The sequence below is a fragment of the Rhinichthys klamathensis genome, unplaced genomic scaffold, assembly GCF_029890125.1.
Source record: "Rhinichthys klamathensis goyatoka isolate OS25496 unplaced genomic scaffold, OSU_Roscu_1.1 h1tg000767l_1, whole genome shotgun sequence".
NCBI lineage: Eukaryota > Metazoa > Chordata > Actinopteri > Cypriniformes > Leuciscidae > Rhinichthys > Rhinichthys klamathensis.
Window position 1 is genome coordinate 300,357 of NW_026607167.1, and position 27,144 is coordinate 327,500.

At 36.8% G+C, this 27,144-nt stretch overlaps 2 protein-coding genes across 4 annotated transcripts; one reads left to right on the top strand and one right to left on the bottom strand.

The window, feature by feature from the left end:
• Positions 1 to 659: 659 nt before the first annotated feature.
• LOC130077661 (butyrophilin subfamily 1 member A1) lies at positions 660 to 10,929 on the top strand. Of its 3 annotated transcripts, none has more exons than XM_056242967.1 (7): positions 660 to 790; positions 1,790 to 1,833; positions 3,504 to 3,857; positions 4,741 to 5,025; positions 8,360 to 8,479; positions 8,586 to 8,629; positions 10,038 to 10,929. In XM_056242967.1, exons 1-6 carry the CDS (start codon positions 750 to 752, stop codon positions 8,627 to 8,629), a joined length of 888 nt encoding a protein of 295 aa, XP_056098942.1. In that variant the 5' UTR covers positions 660 to 749; the 3' UTR covers positions 10,038 to 10,929. The 3 variants fall into 3 exon arrangements, with proteins under 3 accessions (XP_056098942.1, XP_056098940.1, XP_056098941.1); XM_056242965.1 differs by having other exon boundaries at positions 8,586 to 8,625; XM_056242966.1 differs by having other exon boundaries at positions 8,586 to 8,625; positions 10,054 to 10,929.
• A 4,343-nt stretch (positions 10,930 to 15,272) lies between these two features.
• Positions 15,273 to 20,704, bottom strand: fzd4 (frizzled class receptor 4). The gene is made up of 2 exons (XM_056242962.1): positions 20,142 to 20,704; positions 15,273 to 16,994 (listed from the first exon to the last, which is right to left on the bottom strand). The coding sequence occupies exons 1-2, from the start codon at positions 20,382 to 20,384 to the stop codon at positions 15,660 to 15,662; spliced, it is 1,578 nt and encodes a 525-aa protein (XP_056098937.1). The 5' UTR covers positions 20,385 to 20,704; the 3' UTR covers positions 15,273 to 15,659.
• Between the last annotated feature and the right edge of the window lie 6,440 nt (positions 20,705 to 27,144).

Below are 27,144 nucleotides of genomic sequence, written 5' to 3' on the forward strand. Positions count from 1 at the left end.
ATTAGGCTAGTTAAGTGTAGTTTAGTCCAGTTTAATGCCCAATTAGGCTAGTTAAGTGTAGTTTAGTCAAGTTTAATGCCCAATTAGGCTAGTTTAGTGTAGTTTAGTCCAGTTTAATGCCCAATTAGGCTTGTTAAGTGTAGTTTAGTCCAGTTTAATGCCCAATTAGGCTAGTTTAGTGTAGTTTAGTTTAGTTTAATGCCCAGTTAGCCTAGTTTAGTGTAGTTTAGTCCAGTTTAATGCCCAATTAGGCTAGTTTAGTGTAGTTTAGTTTAGTTTAATGCTCAATTAGGCTAGTTTAGTGTAGTTTAGTTTAGTTTAATGCCCAATTAGGCTAGTTTAGTGTAGTTTAGTCCAGTTGAATGCCCAATTAGGCTAGTTTAGTGTAGTTTAGTTTAGTGCAATGCCCTCTGCAATAACACAACATAAATAATTTATTTTCAACACATCTAGTTTAGTCTAAACTGTGTGTAAAACACAACAGCACAATCAGTTTCCTTTCTCCCACTGGGCTGTCCTCTGTTTATCACGGGTCTGGCGTTGTTTTGCTGTCTGATGTGTTTCTGGAGGGTGTGTCTTGTGGGAATTCCCTCTGACAGTATCGGTATGAACACTGGGGATGACATCAACTCTTTGTCCCTTTCTCTGTATAGGCGTGTTCTTCCTGTTTCGAGAATCGGATTAGGAGGACATGAAGAAGCCAGTCTGCTCTCTGTAAGTGTTTCTGCCCGTCACTCGCGTCCATCAGCATGAGTTTAAAACGCCTCGGCTTATACACCCACAGATGCAGGTACGGCTCTCTCTCTCTGTGTGTGATTGAGTGTGTGTGTGAGCGAGTGAGTGAGTGTGAGTGTGTGAGTGAGTGTGTGTGTGAGCGAGTGAGTGAGTGTGAGTGTGTGAGTGAGTGTGTGTGTGAGCGAGTGAGTGAGTGTGAGTGTGTGAGTGAGTGTGTGAGTGTGTATGTGTGTGTGTTGCTAAACTTGTGAAAACGACTGATTAAAGAGATTTTTAGATGTTAGTCTTTACATCTAAAGATTTCTGTGAGGGTTGGTTCATGGGTTCAAGAGATAAATATCATTAATATAATAGAAAAGTGGACGTGTATGAGAAGTCTTCACTAATATAGCTCTCTGTATGTGTGTGTTAGTCGTTTCTTTAACTAAGAAGGAAGTACTGCTGATGTGTGTGTTTGCATTGGTATATATTTAGATCAGGAACAATTTTGCATCAGACATTTTCCTGCTTTTATTGCACCGTTCTGTTTTTCTTAGACAGTCCTCTTGTGTTGATTAGCGGGATTTCGTTCCTGATCTTTGCTTTTTTAATGCACACAGTTGCTTTTAATGGCCGTGAACATATCAGTCTAGACGATAATAGGCTATGTGTCCGCTAAACCAATACCAGGAATACAGATCTTCTGTTTCAGTTCAACATTTAGCCGTGTTGACGTTGATTTACACGTCAATAATGTTCGTCTGCAAAGTGCACAAAACACTTAATCCACATGATGCATGCTAACGAGATCCTCTTTAATAGTACTTGTAGTATTATATTAAAATGTAGGCTTACTTATGAGGAAGTTAAATGTTGTAGTGTTTGCTTAGTTACAATAAACCTGAACACATGCACACATGCAAACCATCAAGCAGGCCTGGTTTTACAGTTATGTTTGTTAAAACATTATGAGTCATGGGAATTTTAGAGGAATATGCTAATGCACATGATTGTGGGTAAGTGTGTATGTTTGCGTCTTCTCTTATTGTTGTTCTTGCTTGTGTGTTTTTGACAGCTTGGCCCTGGTCATGATCTTGGTGCTGGTAACAGCTACAACTGGTAAGAACAACTCATTTTTGCAGGATTTCATGCACATTTTACATTTTTACCTCTTAGTTTTCAATGGTATAATTTGGCTGAAAAGCTGAACAAACAACCAATCGAGCTACTATAGTGATTAGAAAAGGGCTATTTATCACTGTAATTTGCTAAATGTATAGAGATCGAAAGAGAAACGTTACGGGGCGATGGATATGTTTGGATTAATTACTAGAAGCTGGAGGAGGCGGGGAATGCACCTCCACAAGAAAACATTCAAAGAACAAGGAAGCAAAACTCCGACAGTAAGAAAAGGACTTCTAAACCACTGAAATAAGTCATATAGAATCACCCTGATTGAAACAAACACACAGCTATACACACACACACATCTACACATCTACATCGGGACCTACCAGAGACTTCTGTTATATTACCCACCACTAGAAAAATGTACACACACACACACACACACACACACAGTGCTGGGTAGTAACTGATTACATGCAATCTGGATTACGTAATCAGATTTAAAAAATAAAGTACTTATAATTAGATTATATTAGGTTTTAAAATACTAATACATTTTTTATTGATAACATGATTACATGTTATTCTCACTATACCAGTAAACGATTCATAATTCATCGAGTATCCCTATTACTTCTTATATACGTGCATAAGTGATGTGACGATCACTGAAAACATTTGATCACTGGATTTACACAAATCATTTCACTTTTAAGAAATGTGGTTTTATGCACCACTGCATATCTAATCAGCTCCTAATGAACGCGCATTCATTATTATCACTCAGTGAGTCATTTAACCATGTATTTCTGTCTCTGGAAGGCTTTTGTCTTTCAAACACATTCAAATGCAGAAATTCACATGCAATGAGGGGATTCCCCAACTTTTTTTTGTCATCTGCACCGATTTGCCCTAATATATTAACTTTGCCTCCTGAGATTTCAAGTTAATAAGTTAGGTCAACAATAGAATTAAGTCCATAATAATAAAAATAATAATATTAAGTTGTGATGTTAACTGTTCTGACGTCAGGTTAATGGTCACATGACCAAAATATTTTATCATGTGCTTTTATTTTAAAAATGTTTATTTTTAATTGAACATTATTATGATTTATTGAATAGCCTTTCAAACCCCAGTCTGGGAAATCCTGACATAATGTAAACTTTAATGCACTTCATGTTGTTGATGATCAAGAATGGAATATATTTTCTTTCTCTTTGTGTTTTTAAATCAATATGGTACAATATTATCCTATTCAACTCATAACGATAAATATACTGATAAACAAGTCAAAAGTAATCTAAAAGTAGTCAGATCCTTGAATTATGGATACTAACTACAATGATGCACACACACAATACATAATATATATAATACATATATATTAACTACCTATAGTGGACATTCAGCAATGGTTACTGTTGTGCTTGGAAATTATATATCTTGTATCTGTGTAATTTTCCAAACAGTATCAGAAATTATAATGCATATTCACAGCAGGGATCAAACTGAATATAAAGCTAATTGCACTTTGTATATTATTTATTTAAGTTTATTAATGTTGCTATTTACACTGAGGTACATTTGATTTTTAATAATCAGGGTTTTATGCAGAGTGAAATCTGATCTGTGTGTCCTTGTGTTGTGTGTTTGTGTAGATGTCAGCGGTCCACCGGTGAACATCACTGCTGTTTTGGGTCACACCGCTACATTTAAATGCCCCTGGGACTCCAGCTTTTCTGCTACACGCTTGTACATACAGAGAGTTGTTAATGGAGGCAGTTCAGAGATATTCATCAACGGTTTTGATTCAAACAAAAAATCTGAAATGCAATTATATTCTAGTCCCAAGTACCTGAACAGAACCAAAGTGAACCGAACAGACCTCAGCATGGAGATGACAGATGTCTCCGTTTCTGACGAAGGATTGTACAAATGTTATATTTTTTATGGCAAAGTGGAAAATCCTACTGTCTCAAAGCCTATCCCCGAGATCTATCTCAAAGTCACAGGTATGGCACAAGATGTACAGACCACAGGGTTGGGTTAAGTTCACAATTGAAGAATCGGCTCAATTTCAGTGTGAATTTGAATCCGAATGGCAAAAAGAGGATTTTACTAAATTTAACTGCAGGATTTTCAAAACGACAAATCATAAATAATTGCATAATTAATTTTGACAAATTATGCTTATCTTTTCTCGGATATGTAAAATATATTTGATCTCAACTAATGGAGTTTACCCTATTTATCCAAACTAAATTAACAGCCATCAATGCTAATTATTGTTTGTAATTATTTATTTATTTTTGCACAAAAAATGAAGAAAGTAAATTTATGGTGATAAATGTCCACCACACTGTTTCCATATAATTGATAACATATAATAAAAAATAATATTGACGTAACAATTTTTTGGAAATTAAAGCCTTCTGGCTAATATAGGTGATTTCTGTAAATACTCCGAATATGTTTGCATTTGGGGGATTCATACTAAAATATAAAATGCATTATTAAAACCTATACTTTTGATTTTCTTTTACTTTCTTCCTTTTTTATGCACTCCTTTCGGTACTTCAATTCATATGCAGTTAAAATTTTGAGCAATGCTCGATGCTCAACCCTGATAAGCTTCTACATTGTGTATAGATCATTTGAATATATATTCATGTGTGTAATGTATATGAGTGTGCACGCCTGTTTTAAGACCATCTCTGGTTTATCTGCGTATGTACATCTGTCTGTGCGCGCTTGCGTTGGAAACTCACCACTGCTGACTAAGCGCTCATGGGAGGCTATTACTGACGTGGGTTTTGAGGAAATGAAACGCTGTAGGGGGAACCTCTCCGGATCTCTAAAATGTCACTTATTCCACTGTTCTCTCCCTTTCTGAAGCCAAATACAGCGTTCCCACAATCGAGAAGGAGTGCACTGAACGTAAGAGCGGTGATGCTGGGAAAAGCTGCCAGCTGAGTTGCTCGTCGACCGGAGGTTACCCGCAAAGTGCCGTGAAGTGGGCGGAGCTTAACCTCAGTCTGATAAGTGTCATTCACAACGAGAGTTCAGAAGATCTGTCCTCCAAAACATGGACCGTCAACCAAACCATCACGTACAACTGCGACCATCCAACCAATGTCAGCTGTGCCGTAGATGACGCTGTCTCCCCCACCATCACCATATGTAAGTGTGCTGGATGCAAATTGCATGGTAACACCCAAGCAAGCGATATATCCGTCACTTCACCGTCTAGGTTAACTATAGACCTGGGCCCGTATTCATAAAGAATCTCCTAGTGACAAAATTCTAAGAAAATTCGTAGAAATGTGGGCGTTTACTCTTAAAATTAAAGAAAAAAGTCATTCAGAAAGCATCTTAACCCTTAAAAGAGGTCTTAATGTCAAAGTTGTTAGGAGTACGGACAAAGACTTTTAAGAGGCTTAAGAGTTTCTTTAGCAGAGGAGAAATGGCAGAAAGATGAAGAGGGAGAAGAAATGTGTTGCAGACGATGGATGACAGTGAGTTAATAAGGCGCTATAGATCGACACCCGGCCCGAGTTTTCCTTTAACCCCTTCGCTGTCACCCCCCCTTTTGAGAATGGGGGTTAAAATGCACTATTCAAACTTAAATGGTTGTAATTCAAGAATGCTTTGGAATATATACCCAAGTTTGGTCTTGTTTTAAAGAAAACACTCAGCAGATTATTGCTGAAGTGAAAACACTTCAAAAAATGAAAGTATGAAAAAGGTTTGTAAGTTTAAATTTACAGTAAATCAAATATACTGTACTATATATTTTTTATTTTATATAAAATATATATTTTACAAAAAATTTTTTACTCTAAAATTACTATAAAATCAAAGCCATAAATCTAACCAAGTTATGTTCCAAATTTGAAGTTGATATCACAAAAATTGAAGTTCCCATGAGATTTTGTTTAGGCGTAGTACCAAAAAATAGCCACCGGGTGCCATTGAATTCCATTGAATTTAGTTGTAAACATTCTGCCTTATCAAATTAATAAATTTCTGTCCAAATATCAATTCTGTCACAAAATATGGAACCTTTAGACACAGACCTTTCTGACAATATGTGTTTTGTCAAGATTAGAAAAGGTTTTGATCATAAATTATGAAATATAATGATGCCCAAAAGGGGAGGAGCCTGATAAAATAATTTAGAGTACCGTTTCTATGGTAACGCAACGTTCAATTATAAAACGGTTTTCACAGGAGGAATTCTGAGTTTATAAGCTTTCAAATGATACCTAATTTATGATAACTACTAAAATATGTGATATAATAAAAAAGGCGATAAAAAACATAATATTATATTTTAGAGGATAATATATATATATATTATAATGTTTAGAGGATAATATTATATTACAATTTTTTATTGAAAAATACTAGATTATATGTTTTATTATGAACTTTTAGCATAAAAACATACGTTTCAATGATTAAAAGTGGGTGCATCGACTTTTTGTGACAAAGGTCAGACCTCTGTTATGATTCAGATTTTTTTTAGGTGCACTCTTGTCATAAATTCATCAATTACTCTTCCTACATAATTTGTAACACAAAACAGGGGTAGAATATCTATTTAGAAGTCTTAGACCTCTCCAACAATATATAATTTGTCATAATTAGATTAGGATTTAATAGAAATATAGTGAAGTAAAGTTAGGCGTCCCGCTAGCGGGACGGTGACAGTTAAGGGTTAAGGATGGCCTTGTGTTCGTCCACTACCTGGGCTAACAGTAAACACCGTTCCTCTGTCCAGTCGGGCTTTCTCGTCCTTCTTGGTTTTGATTCCATGTTTGTTACATTAAAACCAACATTCAAACCACCACTTAAATAGACACGCCAGCAATCAGTGTAACTGGAAAGAGTGGAACAATTTTTATCATTCTAAGCCAATCAAATACCTTATAGGAATTATATACACATATATAATGTGTGTGTGTGTGTGTGTGTGAGAACGGTCAAATGCATGTAATTTCAAAGTGAAGGCTTAGAATAGACCCTATAGTTAATAATCACTCTTTTCTTTCCTTCTTGGACAACCAACCAATCACAGTCTTCAAAAGATTGTGTCACACATAGCAACGGGGTCAGCCCCGCCTCCTCACTAAGATGAACGTTTTTGTCTTTTCCTTACTCAAGAGTTGCTCTCAGATCGGTCCCGGATCGCCCTTAAGCTAAGACTCATACGTAAAAGTTTTTAAGCTAAATTAGGAGTTTTCTGAGAGGATTCTTCAAATCTTTATGAATACGGGCCCTGATATAGTCCGGCTGTGAGTAACACACTTCCAGCCAAAATAACCTTGAGTTTGGTTACATGTTGTTTTTGCCAAAATAACTTGCAAACATGGTTTGATATTCCATCATGTAAGCAAAGTCAAAGTCAGTTTCATTTCTTCACTTATTTCATTTATTTGTTATCTTATTGATGACTAGTCAGTTTAGACGTCTATTAAATTTTCACTGACCGCTCAAATTTGGCCTTGTTTTAGCCTAGAAGTCTGGGCTGTGTTTGGATGGCTATTAGACGTCTTTTAAATGCTAAATTGCATGCTGGGACATTATTTTAAGATGACGCACTTGCACGTTTCTACATGTACTTACTATAGTATTAGTAATAACAGTAACTAACCCTAAACCAAACCCTAACCGTAACTCTATCGTAAGTAAATTTTTTATATTATTTTATAATACTTATTTGAGTAAGTACAATGTAAATACGTCACCTTAAAAAAAAAAAAAAAAAAGTAACCAAAAAATGATATTAAGTTTTGTGTGACTGAATTCGAAATTGTCTTCTAAATTGTAGTGGGGACATTTAGCTCATGAATATTAATTAGGTTATATTGCATAAGTAATGTGGAATAAATAATATCAGGATAAACTTTTCCAGGGCTTTTCAAAATGTTTGATGGCATGGATGCCCATAATATATGATCATCCTTATGCAAGGGAGAGAAATTTAAAAGGGAGCTATATATTTTATATCAAATTTATTCTAATTACTATATACTATATACTATACCAATTTAAAAGATTATTTGGAAAATATTTACATTTTAAGGTTTACTAAAAACAAAAAAATCCCTTCTTTCCCTTGTATGTATTATTTATTTATTTATTTATTTTTATCTAGTTTTTATTGTTTATTTAGTTGTTATTATCCATATTAATCACTTTTTATTTATTTTAACCCATGTATCTATTTATTTTAATCTTTAAATTTTTTTTAGATGTTATATTATATTTATATATATATGAATCACTTTTCATTTATTTCTTATTTATTTTAACTAATTTATCTATTTATTTTCATCTTTTAAATAATTTATTTATTTATTTTTACACAGTTTTTCTCTGAGCTTTTCCACGGGCCCCTCAGACCCCCTTGCGGCCCCCAGTTTGAAAACCCCAGTAACAAGTGCGTCACAAATAACTCTTCAAGAGGGAAAAGTCAAAAGAACAAATGTCTTTTGTTGTCTTCTTTCAGGCGAAACAGAATCGTTTTCGGTTAAGGTGATCGCAGCTATTGTGTTCGTGCTTGTGTTTGTCCCGCTGTTACTTCTTGTCCTCTTGGTGATGAAGCACTGCTATCAAAGATGTCGAACAGGTACACAAGAACACACACACACATTCAATTATTTAGAGACACTAAACATTAGCTATTAGACTTCAAATCTTCATCTGAACATGTTTATCGTTTCTCTCTTCCACAGAGGATCAAGGTGACCCTGAAAATGCTGACGTCGCATTAGCGTAGGTATCTTCTTATTATGTTCTCTTATCACCCATTAGAAATCTAGCAAATTTACGAGTCGCTGTTTTCAATGCAATTACAATGAAAATGTTCTGGAGCTCACAAAAGCACCGTAGAAATGAGGCATACCAGGGTTATTATAGTTAACTAAAACTAAAAACATCAAGAATTTTGTTACTTTAAATAAATATATGTTAACTAAAATTTAATATGAAAAATATTAAAATTGAAATTTATTTCAGCTAGTTGCCAAAGGCAATATTTCTCATTTTAATTTAGTAGAACTTATGGAAGCTTTTTTCCGCCACTAAATAAAAAAATATAAAATGTAATTGCAACTTTTTATCTCACAATTCTGACGAGTTTATATCTCACAATTCTGACTTTATAACTCTCAGTCGTGTATTAATAAAATAAAAATTGCGAGATGTTGACTCGTAATTGCGTATTGTAAACTCGTAATTGCAAAAAAAATCAGATTGCGAAATGTGAACTCGAAATTGCGAGAGAAAAAAATCTGAATTACGGAATGTAAACTCGTAATTGCGAGAAAAAAGTCATAATTGTGAAATTTTAACATGTAATTGCGAGAGAAAAAGTCAGAATTGTGAAATTTAAACTCGTAATTGAGAAAAAAAGTCAGAATTATGAAATTTAAACTCGTAATTGCGAGAGAAAAAGGTCAGAATTGCGAAATTTAAACTCGTAATTGCGAGAGAAAAAGTCAGAATTGTGAAATTTAAACTCGTAATTGCGAGAGAAAAAGTCAGAATTGTGAAATTTAAACTCGTAATTGCGAGAGAAAAAGTCAGAATTGTGAAATTTAAACTCGTAATTGCGAGAGAAAAAGTCAGAATTGCGAAATTTAAACTCGTAATTGCGAAAGTCAGAATTGCGAAATTTAAACTCGTAATTGCGAGAGAAAAAGTCAGAATTGTGAAATTTAAACTCGTAATTGCGAGAGAAAAAGTCAGAATTGCGAAATTTAAACTCGTAATTGCGAGAGAAAGTCAGAATTGTGAATTATTTTTTTTTTTTTTACTTTTTTTTTTCAGTGGCGGAAACGAGCTTCCATAAGAACTTGCTGGACTAAAATAATTAATATAAAAACATAAAAATGATAAAATCACACAACAAAATTACTAAACCTTTCACTAAAATTAAATTAGGAAAATATAATAGTATCTAAATAACAATTATATATCGATATTCCGTGTCTTCTGCAGTCATTTGATAAGTCATCGACTGAAAATCTTGCCATTGTTTTTGCATTGAAAATGAATTCAAAGTAATTAAAAAATATATATTTTCAGTTGATTTTTTTTGGGTGAACTGTTGCTTTCAGACACAAGTGATGTCATGTTCCATTGACGCCAAGAATAACCAATGGAATTCCTGTATTTCTAACTAGCGACTGCCATTCACAGCTTAAGAGCGTCTGAGACGTGAGGACTAAACATTAAGGAGACGTGACAAGATTTTCCGCCATTGTGGAAGCGCTTCAACTCCCAGACGGACCAAAGGGCCGATTATCCAGCTGAACGTTGTGTCTTTAAAGTGGCTGAATTTGCCAGCAGGTCCTGGCACATTTGAACAAGCTTTTGAGAGTGTCCCCTTCCTTTACCCAGTCATTCATTTGGAAAAGCACATCATTTCCTCTGCGTCCTGAAGCAACAGTGAGTTTGCTTTTATCACAGAGACGTTCAGCCGGAGAAGAGTGATTCAGAACGGTGCTTATAAAACAAATCTAACTTTTACAGAAAAGTTTAATGGCTAAAAATTGCGCTATATACTCCATAATGTCCTGTATAAACATAGTATTTCAAACTGTGCCACTTTATTCCAAGGAATGGGAATTGTAAAGTTCAGACTTTAAAGGCTGAACTGAAGTAAATAGTCTGAGGCCAGTTGTATGGTTGACAGTTGTTCATGTTCATTTAAGAATATGTTATTGAAATGGTCTTTACACTGTTCATTCTGAAGGGACATTTCATTTGCTTTTAGAAGCTGATTCATTGAAGCTTTATTTTTTTTAAAGCCAGTTCTCAAGAGACGAGCTCACGAAACATAATTCATGCAATCATATACTGCAACTGTTACACGATTATGCTGGCCGTTTACTGTCGCATTACAGTAATATGTCTGTTCATGTGTCCGGTACTGACTTTTATGCTTTTCTGCACCACCTCACTGACACTTACTGACATTTATGCAGCGTTCAAAAATACTTGTTATGGTAAAACTGTTCTCAGGGTGAGAGTATTTAAATGTTCTATTAAAATGAAATCTGTTTCTTATGGAAATGTCATATGCACTTTGCTTTCCGACTGCTTGAAAAGACCCCTTTTTACTGTTTACTCTGTAATTTATAATTAAATTATTCTGTGTTTCTTAAAAAAGATGAAATAAAAAAAATCACTTGTTTATTTTACCTGACTCATTATTTTTCATTATTCATTATTAGCATCTCTGTTTTAACATTTAATCCTTAAAATGTACTTAATATCTATTTTCATGCTACTAATTTTCTTAACAATTATAATTAAATACTAGACACTACTGGAATAACTAGTATCTAATAATTAAGAACTAGTAGATATTGAATAAGTATTAGTATTAAAAATGTAAGAATAAGCACTAGTTGATAATGAATAAGTATACCTAATGGGATAGATACTACTAGTAACTAAAAAATAAGTACTAGTAGCATGAAAGTAGATTCTAGTACATTTTAAGGATTAAATGTTAAAACAGTTTGCCGTAATACTTAAACGCAAAGATTTAGATATTAAAAACGATACACTCATAATATGAATGAAAAAAAGTACAACGCGCAAAATGGCAGAATAAGTCCCGCCTTCTAAATATAAGAGCCAATCGCTGATAGGTAAAGTGATTGCGTCACTTCAGCTTCCAGCTCCGGTTGCGCGCGCTTAGGACTGCACATGCGCATTGGCCTGTCGAGCTTTAAATACATAGATAGCAGCTCTCTGTCATGATTTGAGCATTTAGAAACAAAATGTATGAGACCGGTCTCTAGAAATGTTATCCGTCTGTCGAATTGAACAGGAATAAGTTACCTTCAGGTGTGTGTTGTTAGTTTTAATCAATAGGGGGAGTTCAGGTTTAATTAACAGCACAGTTTCATCAGTAGTTAGTTGAGTTGACGATAGTTTGCCCGTTCTTGAGTTCCAGAACATTTCCACGTCTTTCTGTAAGTAAAAATTTAACATGACATTGTATTTGAAGACTGTATTAATTAGCTATTTTGCTAACTCCACAATTACATTTACACTGTGTTGTAGGGGTTTTCAGTATGCTTGGTCATAATTTAGGAGTGAATAACTTTAATAATTTATATTTGTTACTACGAAGATCAGTTACATCCTAATAGTAGACTTTATAACCCTGATTGGTTAGTTGTTATATGGTATTGAATGTCTTATGCAGAGGTGCCCAAGCTTTTTACTACCAAGGGCCAAAAATCAAGACCACAGGGCAAATGTTATTGATGCATTTCACCTAATTCTTTTAACTAGTCCTATTATATCAAAATAAAAAGTTTTTTTTTAAAAAGAGCACCTATTATGCTTGTTTTCCATGTTCATCTTTCTTTAGCTATTTGAGCCTGAAAAAGCTCTGAGTTCTTCTCTATATCAGTGTTTCTGAACTCCTGAAACGCCTCCATTGTAGTCTTGAGTTTCTTCCGGGAACGGACACGTCACAATATTACGCAGAATAAAGGGGCGGGGCCTGCTTAAGTTAGTTAGTAGTGTGTTAAACTGGTGGTTACAGTAAGAGCGGGACATTTCCCAAACACACTCGAAGTGCTCGACCAATCACAACACACTGATCCAGCCGACCAATCAGAGCACAGTGTGCTTTTCAGAAGGCGGGGCTTCATAGAGACAGGAACTAAACAGAGCGTTACTGACAGACTGGGAAGAGAGGAGCTGCAACAATGGAGAATATTGGAGATAATATTTACATTTTTAAACTTTATGTTTAAACTGAAATTTTTAAGCATGAAAACTTGTTCTAGTAGAGCCCAAAAACAAACTCAAGACTTTGAAAAAGCCATAATGTGGCCTCTTTAATGAAATTCACTGTTAAAACATCAAGTCAAAACAAAAACAAACAAGAAAGATACATTAGAAATGAAGATCTGGTTCAATGGCATGTTTTTCCCCTTGTTTTTTCCACTTACTTCTGAAAGTGGATGTGTCGGGCGAAATTAAAGGTCATCACGGGCTAGTTTGGGCATCTCTGCTCTGATGGATACAGTCCCGCAAATGCAACTTCAAGTGGACTTTTAGTATTTACTATTGTTGATGCATATTTCCTAGAAGTTATACATCTATCACTGAGACAACCATTTCCACAACTAACTGTTAAGTGTCTTAAAACGTTACTTTATTGCTTTTATAAAAAATAGCTCAATAAAAATAATATTTATTTTTTAAAAATAGGATTAAACAGAAATCGAATAGTTTTGATGTCTGTTGTCCTGAAACCGCTTCATCTGTAGTGCTTCAAATGACCAGTAGGGAGCAGCATCATATTAGAAATCGGCTGATGTGACTTTAAGCACATTTTAATCCACAATAATTAGAAATAACATGCATTTATTCTAACGATTAACCCAACTATTTGGGGTTATGGGCCATGTGGTTGTATAAAATCCCGATATTGATGTTGTATAGCCTATATACCTATATTAATGTTAAGTTTTGAGACTAACTACCTCTGAAAGAGCTATAAAACCATACGACAATGTGTCTTGAATGAAACCCTGAGCCGTGACTTCGAGGGGGGAAGTTGGACTGGAGGATACATTTTTTGTCCAAAAATCTGGGTGGAGGAATTTTAAAATGATCTAAAAAGGAGTCAAGCCTCTAATTCTGCGGAGAAAGATTTGCTACCTAATGCCCAAAACAATCCTTTAATTCCTGGCCACATAATACAGATTTACTAGGGTCACAAGGCGTCTGAAGATACAGAGAGAGACTGAACATAATGTCTACCAAACGGGACAAAATATGCACACAGACTCTAAAAAAATTGATTTTCAAAGTTTAATTTTTCATTTGATACAAAAGCATTCTTAAATAAATTCATTTTTGTTGTTTTTACAAAGATAAATTAGCATTTCATAACACAAAAATAACTCATATTACAACTACAAACAGTTTATGTACAAATCGATCCAGAAGTCCTTCATGAAATCCAGGACTGTACCACCTGCATGTGAGTTTCTGAGGCACTTTCATAATGTTTAGTGTAAAAATAGAGTTTATCATCATCGGTCAATACATTCATCGACCCTACGGGAGTCCCGTACGGCACGGTCAGTGATTGTCTTGTGTCATATTCAGAGTGAATGTGTGTCTGACAGCGCAAAAAAAACAAACAAAAAGTCCCATCGTAGCTTTGTCATATCAAAAATAAACAACAGGAACTAAATATTGAAGGCAGACTGTAGAAATCTCAGAGCAATAATTTATAAAGCGTTCACGTTTTGTTGTAATACAATACGCACTGTATTTGATCATTGTGACGTTGTGCAAGATGTGAAATGTCATTTAAAACAGGAAAATGGCGGCGGCTTCAACAGTTTAAATTAGTACGCAACCTTTACTTTACTTCTGTCTGACATGTCATTGCACACTGACTTTCTGCTTCAACACACCTTGAAAGCATGCTGCAAAAAAGATGTTCTAACTCAGTTATTTGTCTTAAATTATGTTACTTGAGAACCAAAATGTCTTGTTTACTGACAAATGTATCAAAATTAAGTGAGTTTATGGTTAAATTTAATTAAGTAGATTGTTCACTGTAAAAAAATACTTGATCAATAAGTTAAGACATTGACAACATATGTTTTTACATTGAAAAAATAAAAAATATCTGCCAATGGGGTCAAAAATAAATTTTTTCCTCTTTAAATTAAGTTGATTTTTCTGTTAAAAAATTAAGTTAAAACAACATGTTTTTACATTGCTTTAACATCAAAATAAGTTGAGCGATTTTTAACTTTTAAGTTAAACAAGATTCAACTCGCGTTTTTTTTTAAAGTCAGTTTGATGTAGTTTAAGTTAAAATGACTTAAACATCCAAGTTGAATGTACTTAAAAAATTTAAGGCAGCAACTTTTTTTTTACATTGTTGGCAGATATTTGTTCTTGTTTTTAGGGATGCACCGATATGAAAATTTTGGCCGATAACCGATAATTCGTTATATTTGAAAGCCGATAACCGATATATTGGCCGATAAATCTAAATCCAAATTTTTATATAATTTCTGAGAGCCTGATTACAAAAACAAAAGTCTCACCATTAAAACCAACGTCCCAAACACACAATTATAATGTTCTCACGTTGCACTGAACTGTATTTTCCTTTTTTAAGATTACAATCATATTTCAAGCAATTTAAAACCATCATGTTGATCTGAAGCGTCTCAGCTGAGGGAAATAATACATTATTTATCGGCTTTAATATATCGGCCTAATTTTCTTATCGGGCCGATAACATTAAAAATGAACATTTATCGGCCGATACCGATATGGTGGCCGATATATCGTGCATCCCTACTTGTTTTAAGCATAAATAAAAACCCATTTTTCAGAAAACAAGTCCTTTTCGTCCTCTTTAAGTAAATGTAACTTGATTTAAGAATTTTTTGATATTTGTGCTGGAAAACAAGACAAAAGTACTGAGGAAGAACATAATTTTTTGGCGTGCAACAGGTTTCATAAGCGTTCAGTCACAGGAGAAATGAACCAGGTAGCGAGGTAAACGGCACAGAGGAGCAAAAAAAACTACGTTTCCCAGAATCCAGCACCAGGTCGGGTCGAGTAGCTCGTCCGCACAGAACGAAGGCACTTCAGTGAGAGTTTGACGTTAGGCAGGCGTAGTGCATATTTACACGGAGAAAAAAACTGCACCGTCCAGTGTAAGATCATCTTAAGAACATTTTGCGTAAAGTGAACGAACGATAGTGCTACATGACGAGAGGCACCGTGAGTGCGGGTCACACAACGGTCTCGTTGCCTTTGCCCGGTTTGACCCAGCCGTTGGCGGTCCGTTTGACGCGATTGTTTCGCCCGGTGTGAACGAGTCGGTGGGAACATCGCTGCCACGTGTGAAGGGTTTTAGCGGACCAGACCCACATTCCCGATGTGATTCCCACCAGAAGAGACATAAAGATCCGCAGCATCTCCGCCGCCATGTACGAATCCCGCGCTGACTGACGAAAGTCAGTCCAATTTGAAATTTCGTAGAAGTAGCATGCAATTACGCAAGTTGCTGGCACCGTGTATAGCACCGAAAACACACCGATTTTAACCATCAGCCTCTCCAGCTTGTCCGTCTTAGTCCCGTCTTTTTGTAAATTTGAGCGGATCTTAAAAAGCGCAACCAGTCCGGCTGCGATAAACAGAGTCCCGATGACTAGATACGTGAAAAGTGGCGCAACTACGAATCCGGTGAGCGCATCAAGGTTCTGGTTTCCAACGTAGCACATCCCGGAGAGGTCGTCGGCGTCCACGAGTCGCATAATGAGGATTACGATGGTTTTAACGGCGGGAATTGCCCAAGCCGCGATGTGGAAGTACGAGCTGTGCATTTCGATAGCCTCGTGACCCCACTTCAACCCGGCCGCTAGGAACCACGTTAGCGTCAGGATCACCCACCAAATCGAGCTCGCCATCCCGAAGAAATACGTGAGGAGGAAAACGATGGCGCATCCGGTGTTCTTCAAGCCCTCTTGGACCAAAACGGGAACGGGCGCTTCTTCCATGTCGCACGAGATCCGCTCGCGTCCGACGGTTAGCCGTACGATGAACGCCACGCTGTAAATGTTGCAGCACATGCTAAGGAAAATAATCGGTCGCTCCGGGTAGGAGAACCGGGACGAGTCGACTAAGAACGTGAGCACGGTGAACGTAGTGGAAATGAAGCATAGAACCGCCCAAACCGCCATCCAAACATCAGTGAAGACTTTAGCTTGCCGTCGGTACAATCCCGCGTCGTATCCGCACTGTAGCAAACAGCTCCCGCTACGCTTCACCCACGCGTACTGCTCAACGCCGGCTCCCAGCGCCACACACTCCTCCTCCTGCGGCGCGAACGGTCGGACCGCGTGGAACGGCGGATCCTCGTCTCCCGGTCCCTCCATGCACATGTGGTTCTGGTCGTTCGTAGGCGGGAACAGACTGCAGTTTAGCAGCTCCGGCCACACGAAGCCGAACTCCTGCAGGACCGGAAGACACTTCCGCTTTACGGACAAGCACATGCTCCCGCACGGGCCGATCGGGATGGGAACCTTCTCCGTGCACATGGGAACGTAGACGGAGCACAAGAAGAACTGGAGGGAAGAAAAGACGAAAAAGAGTTAGAATCTTGGGAAATCAGGAATGCATTGGAAACGCTTTAAGGTTTCATTTGCTAATGCACACGAGCAATACGTTTGTTACAGCATCTTGGTTATTACACAACAGCTCTGTGGAAGAAAGGCTGGGGAGAGAATTTGAATCCTTTATGTAAAGCATATAGCGCCTAATACTGATAAAACTAATCGAGAGACATAAAACAGGGAAGATAAACATACCATAAAAACAGTAAAAATGTATATTAAAACATGCATTTTCTAGTATTGCGCATTTTCAGAGAAACTCATGCATGTCTAAGATGCATGTGTTTCTGGGGAGAAATTAATTTTGTGTGTTACAGGTTTTCCTGGTGTGTGTGTGTGCATGAGTTGGGAAATACTATGAGCTTTCACTGTGGTCACGTTACATGCACTTCAAGAAATCAGCAATTGTGCATTAAAGAAGAACTGGAAGACAGAAAAGCTAGAATATTGGGAAATCAGGAATCAAATCGAACTTTATTTATAAAGCACTTTAAAAACAACCAAAGTGCTTTACAGAAATAAAAAAATGTGAAAAACCCCCATAAAATACATACTTTATGTAAAGCATATAAAACAGATACAACTAATAGAAGGACATAAAACATAGAAAAAAATAAAACACCATAAAAACAGTAAAAATATATATAAAAAAGTGCTTTTTCTAGTATTGCACATTTGCAGAGAAACGCACACTCTTGCATGTCTAATATGTGTTTCTGGTGAGAAATTAATTTTGTGTTGCAGGTTTTCCTGGTGTGTGTGTGTGTGCATGAGTTGGGAAATTCTATCTTTCACTACATTACATGCACTTCAAGAAATCAGTAACTGTGCATTAAAAAAATAATAGTGCTGTGCAACGATTAATCGCATCCAAAATAAAACTTTGTGTTTACATAATATATGTGTGTGTACGGTGTATAATTATTTTGTATATATAAATACAGACATATGTGTAAATATATAAGAAATATTTGCATGTGTATACTGTATATATATTTAGAAATAATTTATATTTTATATAAATATCAATATTTTATATATAAATAACACATTTTTCCTAAATATATACATGCATGTGTGTCTATTTATATATACAAAATAATTACACACACATATTATGTAAACAAACTTTTATTTTGGATGCGATTAATGGAGATTAATAGTTGCCCAGCACTAAAAAAAAAACATATGTTTATGCATCAATATGGCATTTTGAATGATATATCCGAGGACTGAAGTGCTCTGGCATTAGGATGTTTGTGATAACCAGCATCTAACGCCGCTTTAATCACGAGATTCTCCAGCAAACACACATGGGAGTCCGAGTGGGAGGATTTCTCTCTGCGCTGAATCAATAAAACAACAACTGCCTCTGTCTTCAGTGCTCACACACACACACACACACACACACACACACACACTTATGACATCCTGCAGACTTCATGCTGCCCTCAAATTAATCAACTTAGTTAGGCCATACTTATTAAGATAGGCTACTTTAGTTTATACAGTATATTTATACACTTAGGTCATACTTAAGATACTTTATGTATTTATACACTTACAGAAAGCTCCTAGTATATTAATAATTATGTAAACAGATTATTTTGCCAGTTTATGAACAACTCTTACTAATGTACACCAGCACACGTCCGCTTAAAGAGTTTTACGGCATTCATGAGGACAATTCCAGGAATTTAGTCGTTACAAGTATAATGAGACAAACACACTGTGTGTGTAGAGTACAGTCTGTTATTGTGTGTGTGTGTGTGTGTGTGTCCTGGCTATGGTCTTGATGCGTGTATGTGCCTGTTTGTGTGTGTGTGTGTGCCGGTTTGAGTTTTAGACCATCGAAGTGAGGACAAAGAGAGTAAAGTGAGGACATTTCGGCTGGTCCGCACTTTCTGAGAGCCTTTAATGTGTGTGTGTGTATCCTGGCTACGGTCTTGATGCGTGTATCTGTGTGTATGTCTGTCTGTGTGTGTGTGTGTGTGTGTGTGTGAGAGTGTGTTTATCCTTGTTTCGGTCTTGATGTGTGTGTATCCTGGCTACGGTCTTGATGCGTGTATCTGTGTGTATGTCTGTCTGTGTGTGTGTGTGTGTGTGTGTGTGAGAGTGTGTTTATCCTTGCTACGGTCTTGATGTGTGTGTATCCTGGCTATGGTCTTGATGCATGTATATCTGTGTGTGTGTTTATCCTGGTCTTGATGTGTGTGTGTGTGTATCCTGGCTACGGTCTTGATGCATGTATGTCTGTGTGTGTGTGTGTTAATCCTTGCTACGGTCTTGATGTGAGTGTGTGTGTGTATCCTGGCTATGGTCTTGATGGATGTATGTCTGTGTGTGTGTTTGTGTGTTTATCCTGGTCTTGATGTGTGTGTGTGTGTGTGTGTGTGTAATCCTCCTGGCTACGGTCTTGATGTGTGTGTGTGTGTGTGTGTGTGCAAATTCTGGGTAAAATTCCAATTGATAACTACATATGCATGTTTGTTTTACATTAATGTTTATAAACAATACTAGCACCTTAATAATAATAATAATTAATTTTATATAATCATACAGCTAATAATAATAATTTTAAATGTATAATAATTATTATTCTAATTCATTATACTTGTATAAGTCACTATTATTTAAATATTTCCTTTGTCACAATAATATAATTAATAACAATAATACGATTAAAATTGTATCATTCATGATTGGTTTTAATATTTTATGATAATTTTGTAATAATTTAATAATAAAGATGCTTTCATATTATGTCAAGATTTGAAAATTGACTAGTTTAAAGTGTGTGTGTGATGGTGTGTGTGTGTGGGGGTTCTGGTTACACTCTGAATATGTGTGTGTGTGTGTGTGTGTGTGTGTGTGTGTGTGTGTGTGTGTGTGTGTGTGTGTGTGATGGGATGGGATGTGTGTCTGTGTGTGTCACAGTGTGTGTGTGTGTGTGTGTGTGTGTGTGTGTGTGAAGGTTCTGGTTACAGTCTGAATATGTGTGTGTGTGTGTGTGTGATGGGATGTGTGTATGTGAAGGTTCTGGTTACAGTCTGAATATGTGTGTGTGTGTGTGTGTGTGTGTGTGTTGTAAGCTCTCACCTTCAGCTGGTTGGAGCAGCCGTACTGTATTAACGGTGTAAATGTGGTCAGCTGGAGCTCGGCGTCGGACTGCAACACGTTTCCCACCAGGTTCGGCATCTTGGTCACATTGTATCCCAAATCCTGACACATGGAGATGCGGATCGGGTCGCAGGTCATCTCCTCCTCGTCCCCGAACGCGTGCGCGAGCCCCAAACCGAGCGCCAGCAGCGCGAGCCCGAACCCGAACCCGAACCGAGCCATGACGATATCGACAATCCCAGCGAATCACGGGAGCGCGGAATTCCAGCACGAGTTTACCGGAGTTCAAGACTTTCTCACTTTCTCACAGTCTCGTGCCAGAGCAAAGTAAAGGGGAGGGAGGGAGCGCGAGCGAGTCCGTTAAAGTGGGAAACGACACCGTGTCCCGTTAGTCCCGTTCCGGAATCAACCTCACGAGCGTCCTTACAGTCCTGTCTACGAGTAACAATCCGTATCGCTCTCGTCCGTCGCTTGTGCGGGCTCCGGTGTGTCCGTGGCGCGGTCGCGCGGGTTCTGCCCGGTTGAGTCTAGACGGAGACGGGACAACTGCCCCAGGACCCGCGTCAGCCAATCAGAGCGCCCGCTCGAGAATGTGGGCGGGGCCTAGAGTGGCCACAATAACAACGCACAATAAAACAGAGATAATTTCTTCATCTGTAAGCTATCCCTTAATGTCAGTTTATGTCCTTTTATTTTTATTCTAGTGTTTTTTTATTGTTTATTGCTGGGGTAACAACTTGGATTTCCTTTTTTTTATTATTTTTTTTTTTACTTAATTTCATTACATTTATAATACATTTAAGTTCATCTCCACATTGAGTGTTTTATAGTGTTTCCCTGTAGATAAAAAGTTGTGGTTACACTTTATTTTACAGTGTCATTGTTACATATGTTACATGTAGTTACTATAGTAATATAAATGATGTAGGCTAGTACTCAGTACTTAAATGTATAATTACAGTTTAACAAAGACACTTTATTACACTTTATTTTAAGGAGTCATTGTTACAGTTTGATTATATTTAAGTACTGAGTAATATTAATTAACTACACGTACTTACTATAGGGTTAGGATTAGAGTTTGTTTTAAGGTTAGTTGCATAATTTACTGTTATTACTATGGTAAGTATGTAAGATTATGTAACAAGGACACAGTAAAATAAAGTGTTACCAAAGTTGCTTTGTTGGTTTTTCATGCCTAATCTTAAAGTCTTAAAAGTTACTCCTAACTTTTTAAAGTCAGTTATAAACGGTTGAATTGTAAAAGTAATTGTAAAAGTTGGTCAATCTAACACAGTGGCTAAGTTCATGCAACTGTCTCCAGGTATTTTCGTTATCTTAATAAAGATAGATATTGAGTTGTGTTCAGCAGGGATCCGAACTGATTAAAGTGATCCGTGTGAAGAAACTCTTTTGGACAGAGATTTGGGGTCTGAACCCAGATTACAAGCGTTAGATTGATGCGTCTCCTCCCTCTGTTTCGCCTCACTGCTCACTAACTATCAGAATAAAACCCCCGGCCCGCTCCCAACCCCCTCCCGTGACCCGGACGGCCCGAGGTCAGCGGTAATTAGCAGTTTTTAAACGACAAACTGGGAAAGAGGAGACAAGCGGGCTGGTATCCGTGGAGAGCTATTAAAATGGTAATGAGCCGATAGATTGTGCTTCAACAATCCCAGCAGTCTTCAGTCAGCCGGTTTGATTGTCCGTGAATATTCCCAGTGATCAAGATCATTGTTGAATGACAAACATGATGCTCAGTATGCAGGGTGTGCAACACAATAGACGCTAGTGTCGACTGGTAATCAAGCCATAATGACTTTAAATGAGAGTTACTGGACGTGTGAAACACTCATTAGGAGTTAATGATGCACTCGAAAAAAACATCTTTAAAATGCTATTTAAATGTGTAAATTAACTGCATAATTGTACTAAGTGTGGTTTATTAATTGCACAACATGCTACTGTAATCAGAAATGATTCGCTTTTAAAATTAGATGTTTGGAAAGCAAACTGCTCCTGATGAATGAGTTGAACATGACGCCGGCATGCAAATCCTGCAGAGATAAGGACCAGTTATGTAAATTTTTGGTAATTTCATGACTTAATAATTTACAACGTAACTAGGACGTTGCATTCTCAATTCTTTTGCTCTTTATATATTGTGAGGTGATATCTTTTGTTGAGACTTTTTATTTAAAGTCCCCCTGTAGTCAATAATTTTATCCGTTTACTCCTCTTTGATCACCAAAATTAAAAAAATTTCCTTGAAAAACAATTCGTCATGCCTTAAAATAGCTTGAATGTAATTCGACACCCTTCCCAGTAAGCAATTTTGCATTTAAAAGACTAAAACGAGGCAAAATTTGGGCTGTCAGTTAAAATTTAATAGACGTCTAAACCATATCCCAAGAATAGACTAGTCGTTTTATTTCATTTCTTTGTTCTCTAATTGACGACTAGTCTATTCTTGGGCTTTAGATTTCCGGCTAGTTCGCTGTTAATGATATGCTAAAACCCGCCGTGACATATTTAAACGTTTTTTCTTCATGCCTTAAAATATCTTGAATGTAACTCTACATTCTCCTCATTTAGTATGCGCGGTTCTATGAATATGCAAATGAGCCCCGCCTCCACTCACTCACTCAGCTCAGAGATCCACTGGTTGACGATCACACGTTGATCTGATTGGTTACAAGGTCGTTTGTGACGTCAGAAACACCAGCGATTTCAAACCGTGTTTTTGAGACTGTCTTTGGTTCACTCTAGTTTTAAAGTTGCAAAACACAAGTCTCTGAGTTTTTTCAGAACTACGCCCCCTCTGGCGACAAGCGAAACTGCAACCAGAGTTGTGCACGCTCATGGACCACACGCATCTTTTATTGGATATGTTTTGTTTCATGTTGTACTATTCTTCCGAACACAATTCCTAGTTTATGAAACTGTTCACTAACAATGGTAGTAAAACCAATTCTGATTGTATATGTATCTAGCTTACGCTAAAGCATTACACATTTTACGCATCGTCATTTGTTGTCATACATAGATTGGCCGTATCAAACATTAGAGACTGGGCTATATCTTTCCGTTTTATCAAGAAAAAAAGCCAACTGAGGATCCCGTTTGAGACCAAGAGCAGACCGGAGATCTCTCCATTTGTTGAATGCCTTCTCTCGTCTTACTCCGACGCCTGTCTGACTCCAATTTGGACCTTTTGGTGGCACTAGACAAAATTTTTCCTTTCTTTACTTTACGTGAAGTTTGCGTTGGGGTTTGGAATGGACTACAAGCCGGTCTCTTTGAATCCATCTTCTACCTTTGACGCACGAGTTGTCTTCGCTGATGCGGAGAATGGCGGCGCCGGCGAATACACAAACCTGCGAGACGTAGCCTGGTGAGCGTGAACGCGCATGACGTCACGCCCAGTCTCAAATTCAAGCCCGAATCCCTCTTATATATTTTACTGTACAGGATTATAGAGGCAATCTCAGTGCGCAGAGAAGGGCTCATTCAGCCCATCAGGCAGTTCTTTAAGCATGTATAGGATAGAAAAACAGGTATTTTTAACATGAAAAGTTGCGCAATGCACCTTTAAGTAGGAAATACTCAGCAATGCTGTGTCTTAAAGCATATTAAAAACACCACATAGAGATATAAACAACATTAAAAGCTGGATTTACACCACAGGGGGACTTTAAGAAACACCGGTCTGTGGTGTGTCCTCATTCATGTGTAGCAGCTGCCATGGACGTAATCCAAGTCGAAACAGAAGGAACGTTTGAATCAACGAGATAAAAAAACAACTGTGTTTACATTGTGTCTAATGACGTGTGTGTGTGTGTGTGTGAGTCAGAAGCAGCAGTGTGTGTACAAGCTGTAGCAGTGTAAAACGTTCCTGTTTAATTAGCAGGGTGTCCGAGAAGCTTAACCATGGTGACACTTTCTCTGAGGTTGTCATGGACAGAAACTCTGAAGCGTATTTACTTGCCTTTGTTAATTAAATAGGGATACTGAATGGTGTAGACTGTTGAATTATAACTAAAAATAACTTAACCCTCATGTCGTTTCAAACCCGTTAGACCTTTGTTCATCTTCAGAACACAATTTAAGATGTTTTTTGATGAAATATGAGAGCTGACAGCACTTTCAAGGCCCAGAAAGGTAGTAAAGACAACGTTAAAATAGTCCATGTGACTCCAGTGGTTCAACCTTAATGTTCGAGAATACTTTTTGTGCGCAAAAAAACAAACAAAAATAATGACTTTAGGTATGCACGATATATCGGCCACCATATCGGTATTGGCTGATATATGTTAATTTTGAATCTTATCGTTATCGGCCCGATAAGAAAATTAGGCCGATTTATTAAAGCCGATAAATAATGTATTATTTCCCTCAGCTGAGACACTTCAGATGCGCACTGTTCAACATGATGGTTTTAAATTGCTAGAAATATGATTGTAATCATAAAAAAGGAAAATACAGTCAAGTGCAACATGTGCCATCACATAGGCTATAGGCTTGAACATCATTATAATTGTGTATTTGGGACATGGATTTTAATAGTGAGACTTTTGATTTTATAATCAGGCTCTCAAAAATTATATAGAAATTTGGATTTAGATTTATTGGCCAATATATTGGTTATTAGCTTTCAAATATAAACAATTATTAGTATCGGACAAAATGTTCATAACGGTGCATCCCTAAACAACTTGGTTAAAAATAACGTCATGGTGAGGTGGCGTTCTGACGTAGAACTCGAAAGCACTGCCGTGTATTTACAACGTAAACAGCGTAGGAGACGGACACAGACGAGAAGAAATTGTTGAATAAAGCCATTATTTTTGTTTGGGTTTTTTTGCGCACAAAAAGCTTTCTCGCCGCTTCGTAACATTAAGGTTGAACAACGGGAGTCACATGGACACTGTCTCTTTAAATAGTTGCTAGGCGGTTGCTAGGGTGTTCTGGGTGGTTGCTAGGGTGTTCTGGGTGGTTCCTATGGTGTTGCTAGGGTGTTTTAAGGTATTTTGGGTGGTTGCTATGGTGTTGCTAGGGTGTTCTAAGATAGTTTGGGTGGTTAATAGGGTGTTCTGGGTGGTTGCTATGGTTTATGGTGTTGCTAGGGTGTTTTAAGGTATTTTGGGTGGTTGCTACGGTGTTGCTAGGGTGTTCTAAGATATTTTGGGTGGTTGCTAGGGTGTTCTGGGTGGTTCTTATGGTGTTGCTAGGGTGTTTTAAGGTATTTTGGGTGGTTGCTATGGTGTTGCTAGGGTGTTCTAAGATAGTTTGGGTGGTTAATAGGGTGTTCTGGGTGGTTGCTATGGTTTATGGTGTTGCTAGGGTGTTTTAAGTTATTTTGGGTGGTTGCTATGGTGTTGCTTGGGTGTTCTAAGGTATTTTGGGTGGTTGCTAGGGTGTTCTGGGTGGTTGCTATGGTGTTGCTAGGGTGTTCTGGGTGGTTGCTACGGAGTCACATGGACTATTTTAACGATGACTATTTAATCAATATCTTTACTACCTTTCTGGGCCTTGAAAGTTGCAATGACGTGGAGGGACAGAAAGCTCTCGGGTTTAATTAAAAATATCTTAATTTGTGTTCCGAAGATGAATGAAGGTCTTACGGGTTTGGAATGAAAAGGTTCTTCATGGAACCATTGATTCCAAAAAATAATCTTTATTTTTAAGAGTGTGGGAGAAATAATAATAGAGACAACTAAGCCATTGTTGTTTATGAAAAACGTTTAGGATGTTAATGAGATATTACTTCAGATTCAAGTGAGATGGAAAAATCCTCAGTTATTGCAACTAATCAAATCAATTAGACAAGCAGGCAGCAAATCTAATCAATTAATTTGTTCAAATCAACCAATTAAACAAGTGTGTGTGTCAGTAGCTTTGACAAATGTCTCCTCGAACACATCATAAATCTGAGCTTGTTGGAGAGTTAACCCCCCTCAACCCATAGATATCTTTAGACCCATAAGCCTCCAGTGTGTGTGTGTGTGTGTGTGTTGTGGTTGCATTAGAGTGCTTGTCAGAAATATAGTTGTTTTCTGGGAAGGCTGCCGGGCTGCTTGTGGGTTCATGCGTCTCAGAGCAACAAAACCACAACATCTCTCTCTCTTCTCTCAGTTTTTTCTTAGACATTAGTGGAATGTTCCTGTATGTTTGAAACCCGGCTGCCGCTTTGATTCTGGCTAGTCGCGTGGTCTGTGCGGTCTGTGTGTGTGAAGCTGAAGTTTGCCAAGCAACAAACTACTCATCATTTAAAGTAGCTGAACTACAGTCAAGCTGCTCTTTTAGCACTAAAAGCTCTTCAAAAAGCGAGTTAAACACTGTGAGGCTATTTAAAGAGACAGTGTCTGTTTAAATGAGGTGAATTCAAGTAAACGCATGAATTTAAGTTATGACAACATATGTATTTGCATTGCTTTAATGCATCAAAATAAGTTTAGTAATTTTAACTTTTTTTATTACGTTAACTCACTTTTTATGTCAGTTTAATGTAATTTAAGTTGAAATAACTTAAATGGGATACTTAAAAAAGAAAAGAAAAAAATTACTGCCTTAAATTTTAAGTACAATGAACTTGAATGTTTAAGTATTTTCAACTTTTTTTCATAAGTTAACTCACTTTTTATGTCAGTTTAATGTAATTTAAGTTGAAATAACTTTTTTTTTAAAAGAAAAGAAAAAAAATTGCTCCCTTAAACATTCAAGTTCATTGTACTTGTAATTTAAGTTGAAATAACTTAAAATTTATTAAACTGATATAAAAAGTGAGTTAACGTAATAAAAAAAGTTAAAATTGATAAGCTTATTTTGATGCATTAAAGCAATGCAAATACATATGTTGTCATAAGTACAATGAACTTGAATGTTGAAGTATTTTTAATTATCCCATTTAAGTATTTTCAACTTTTTTTTAATAAGTTATCTCATTTTTTATGTCAGTTTAATGTAATTTAAGTTGAAATAA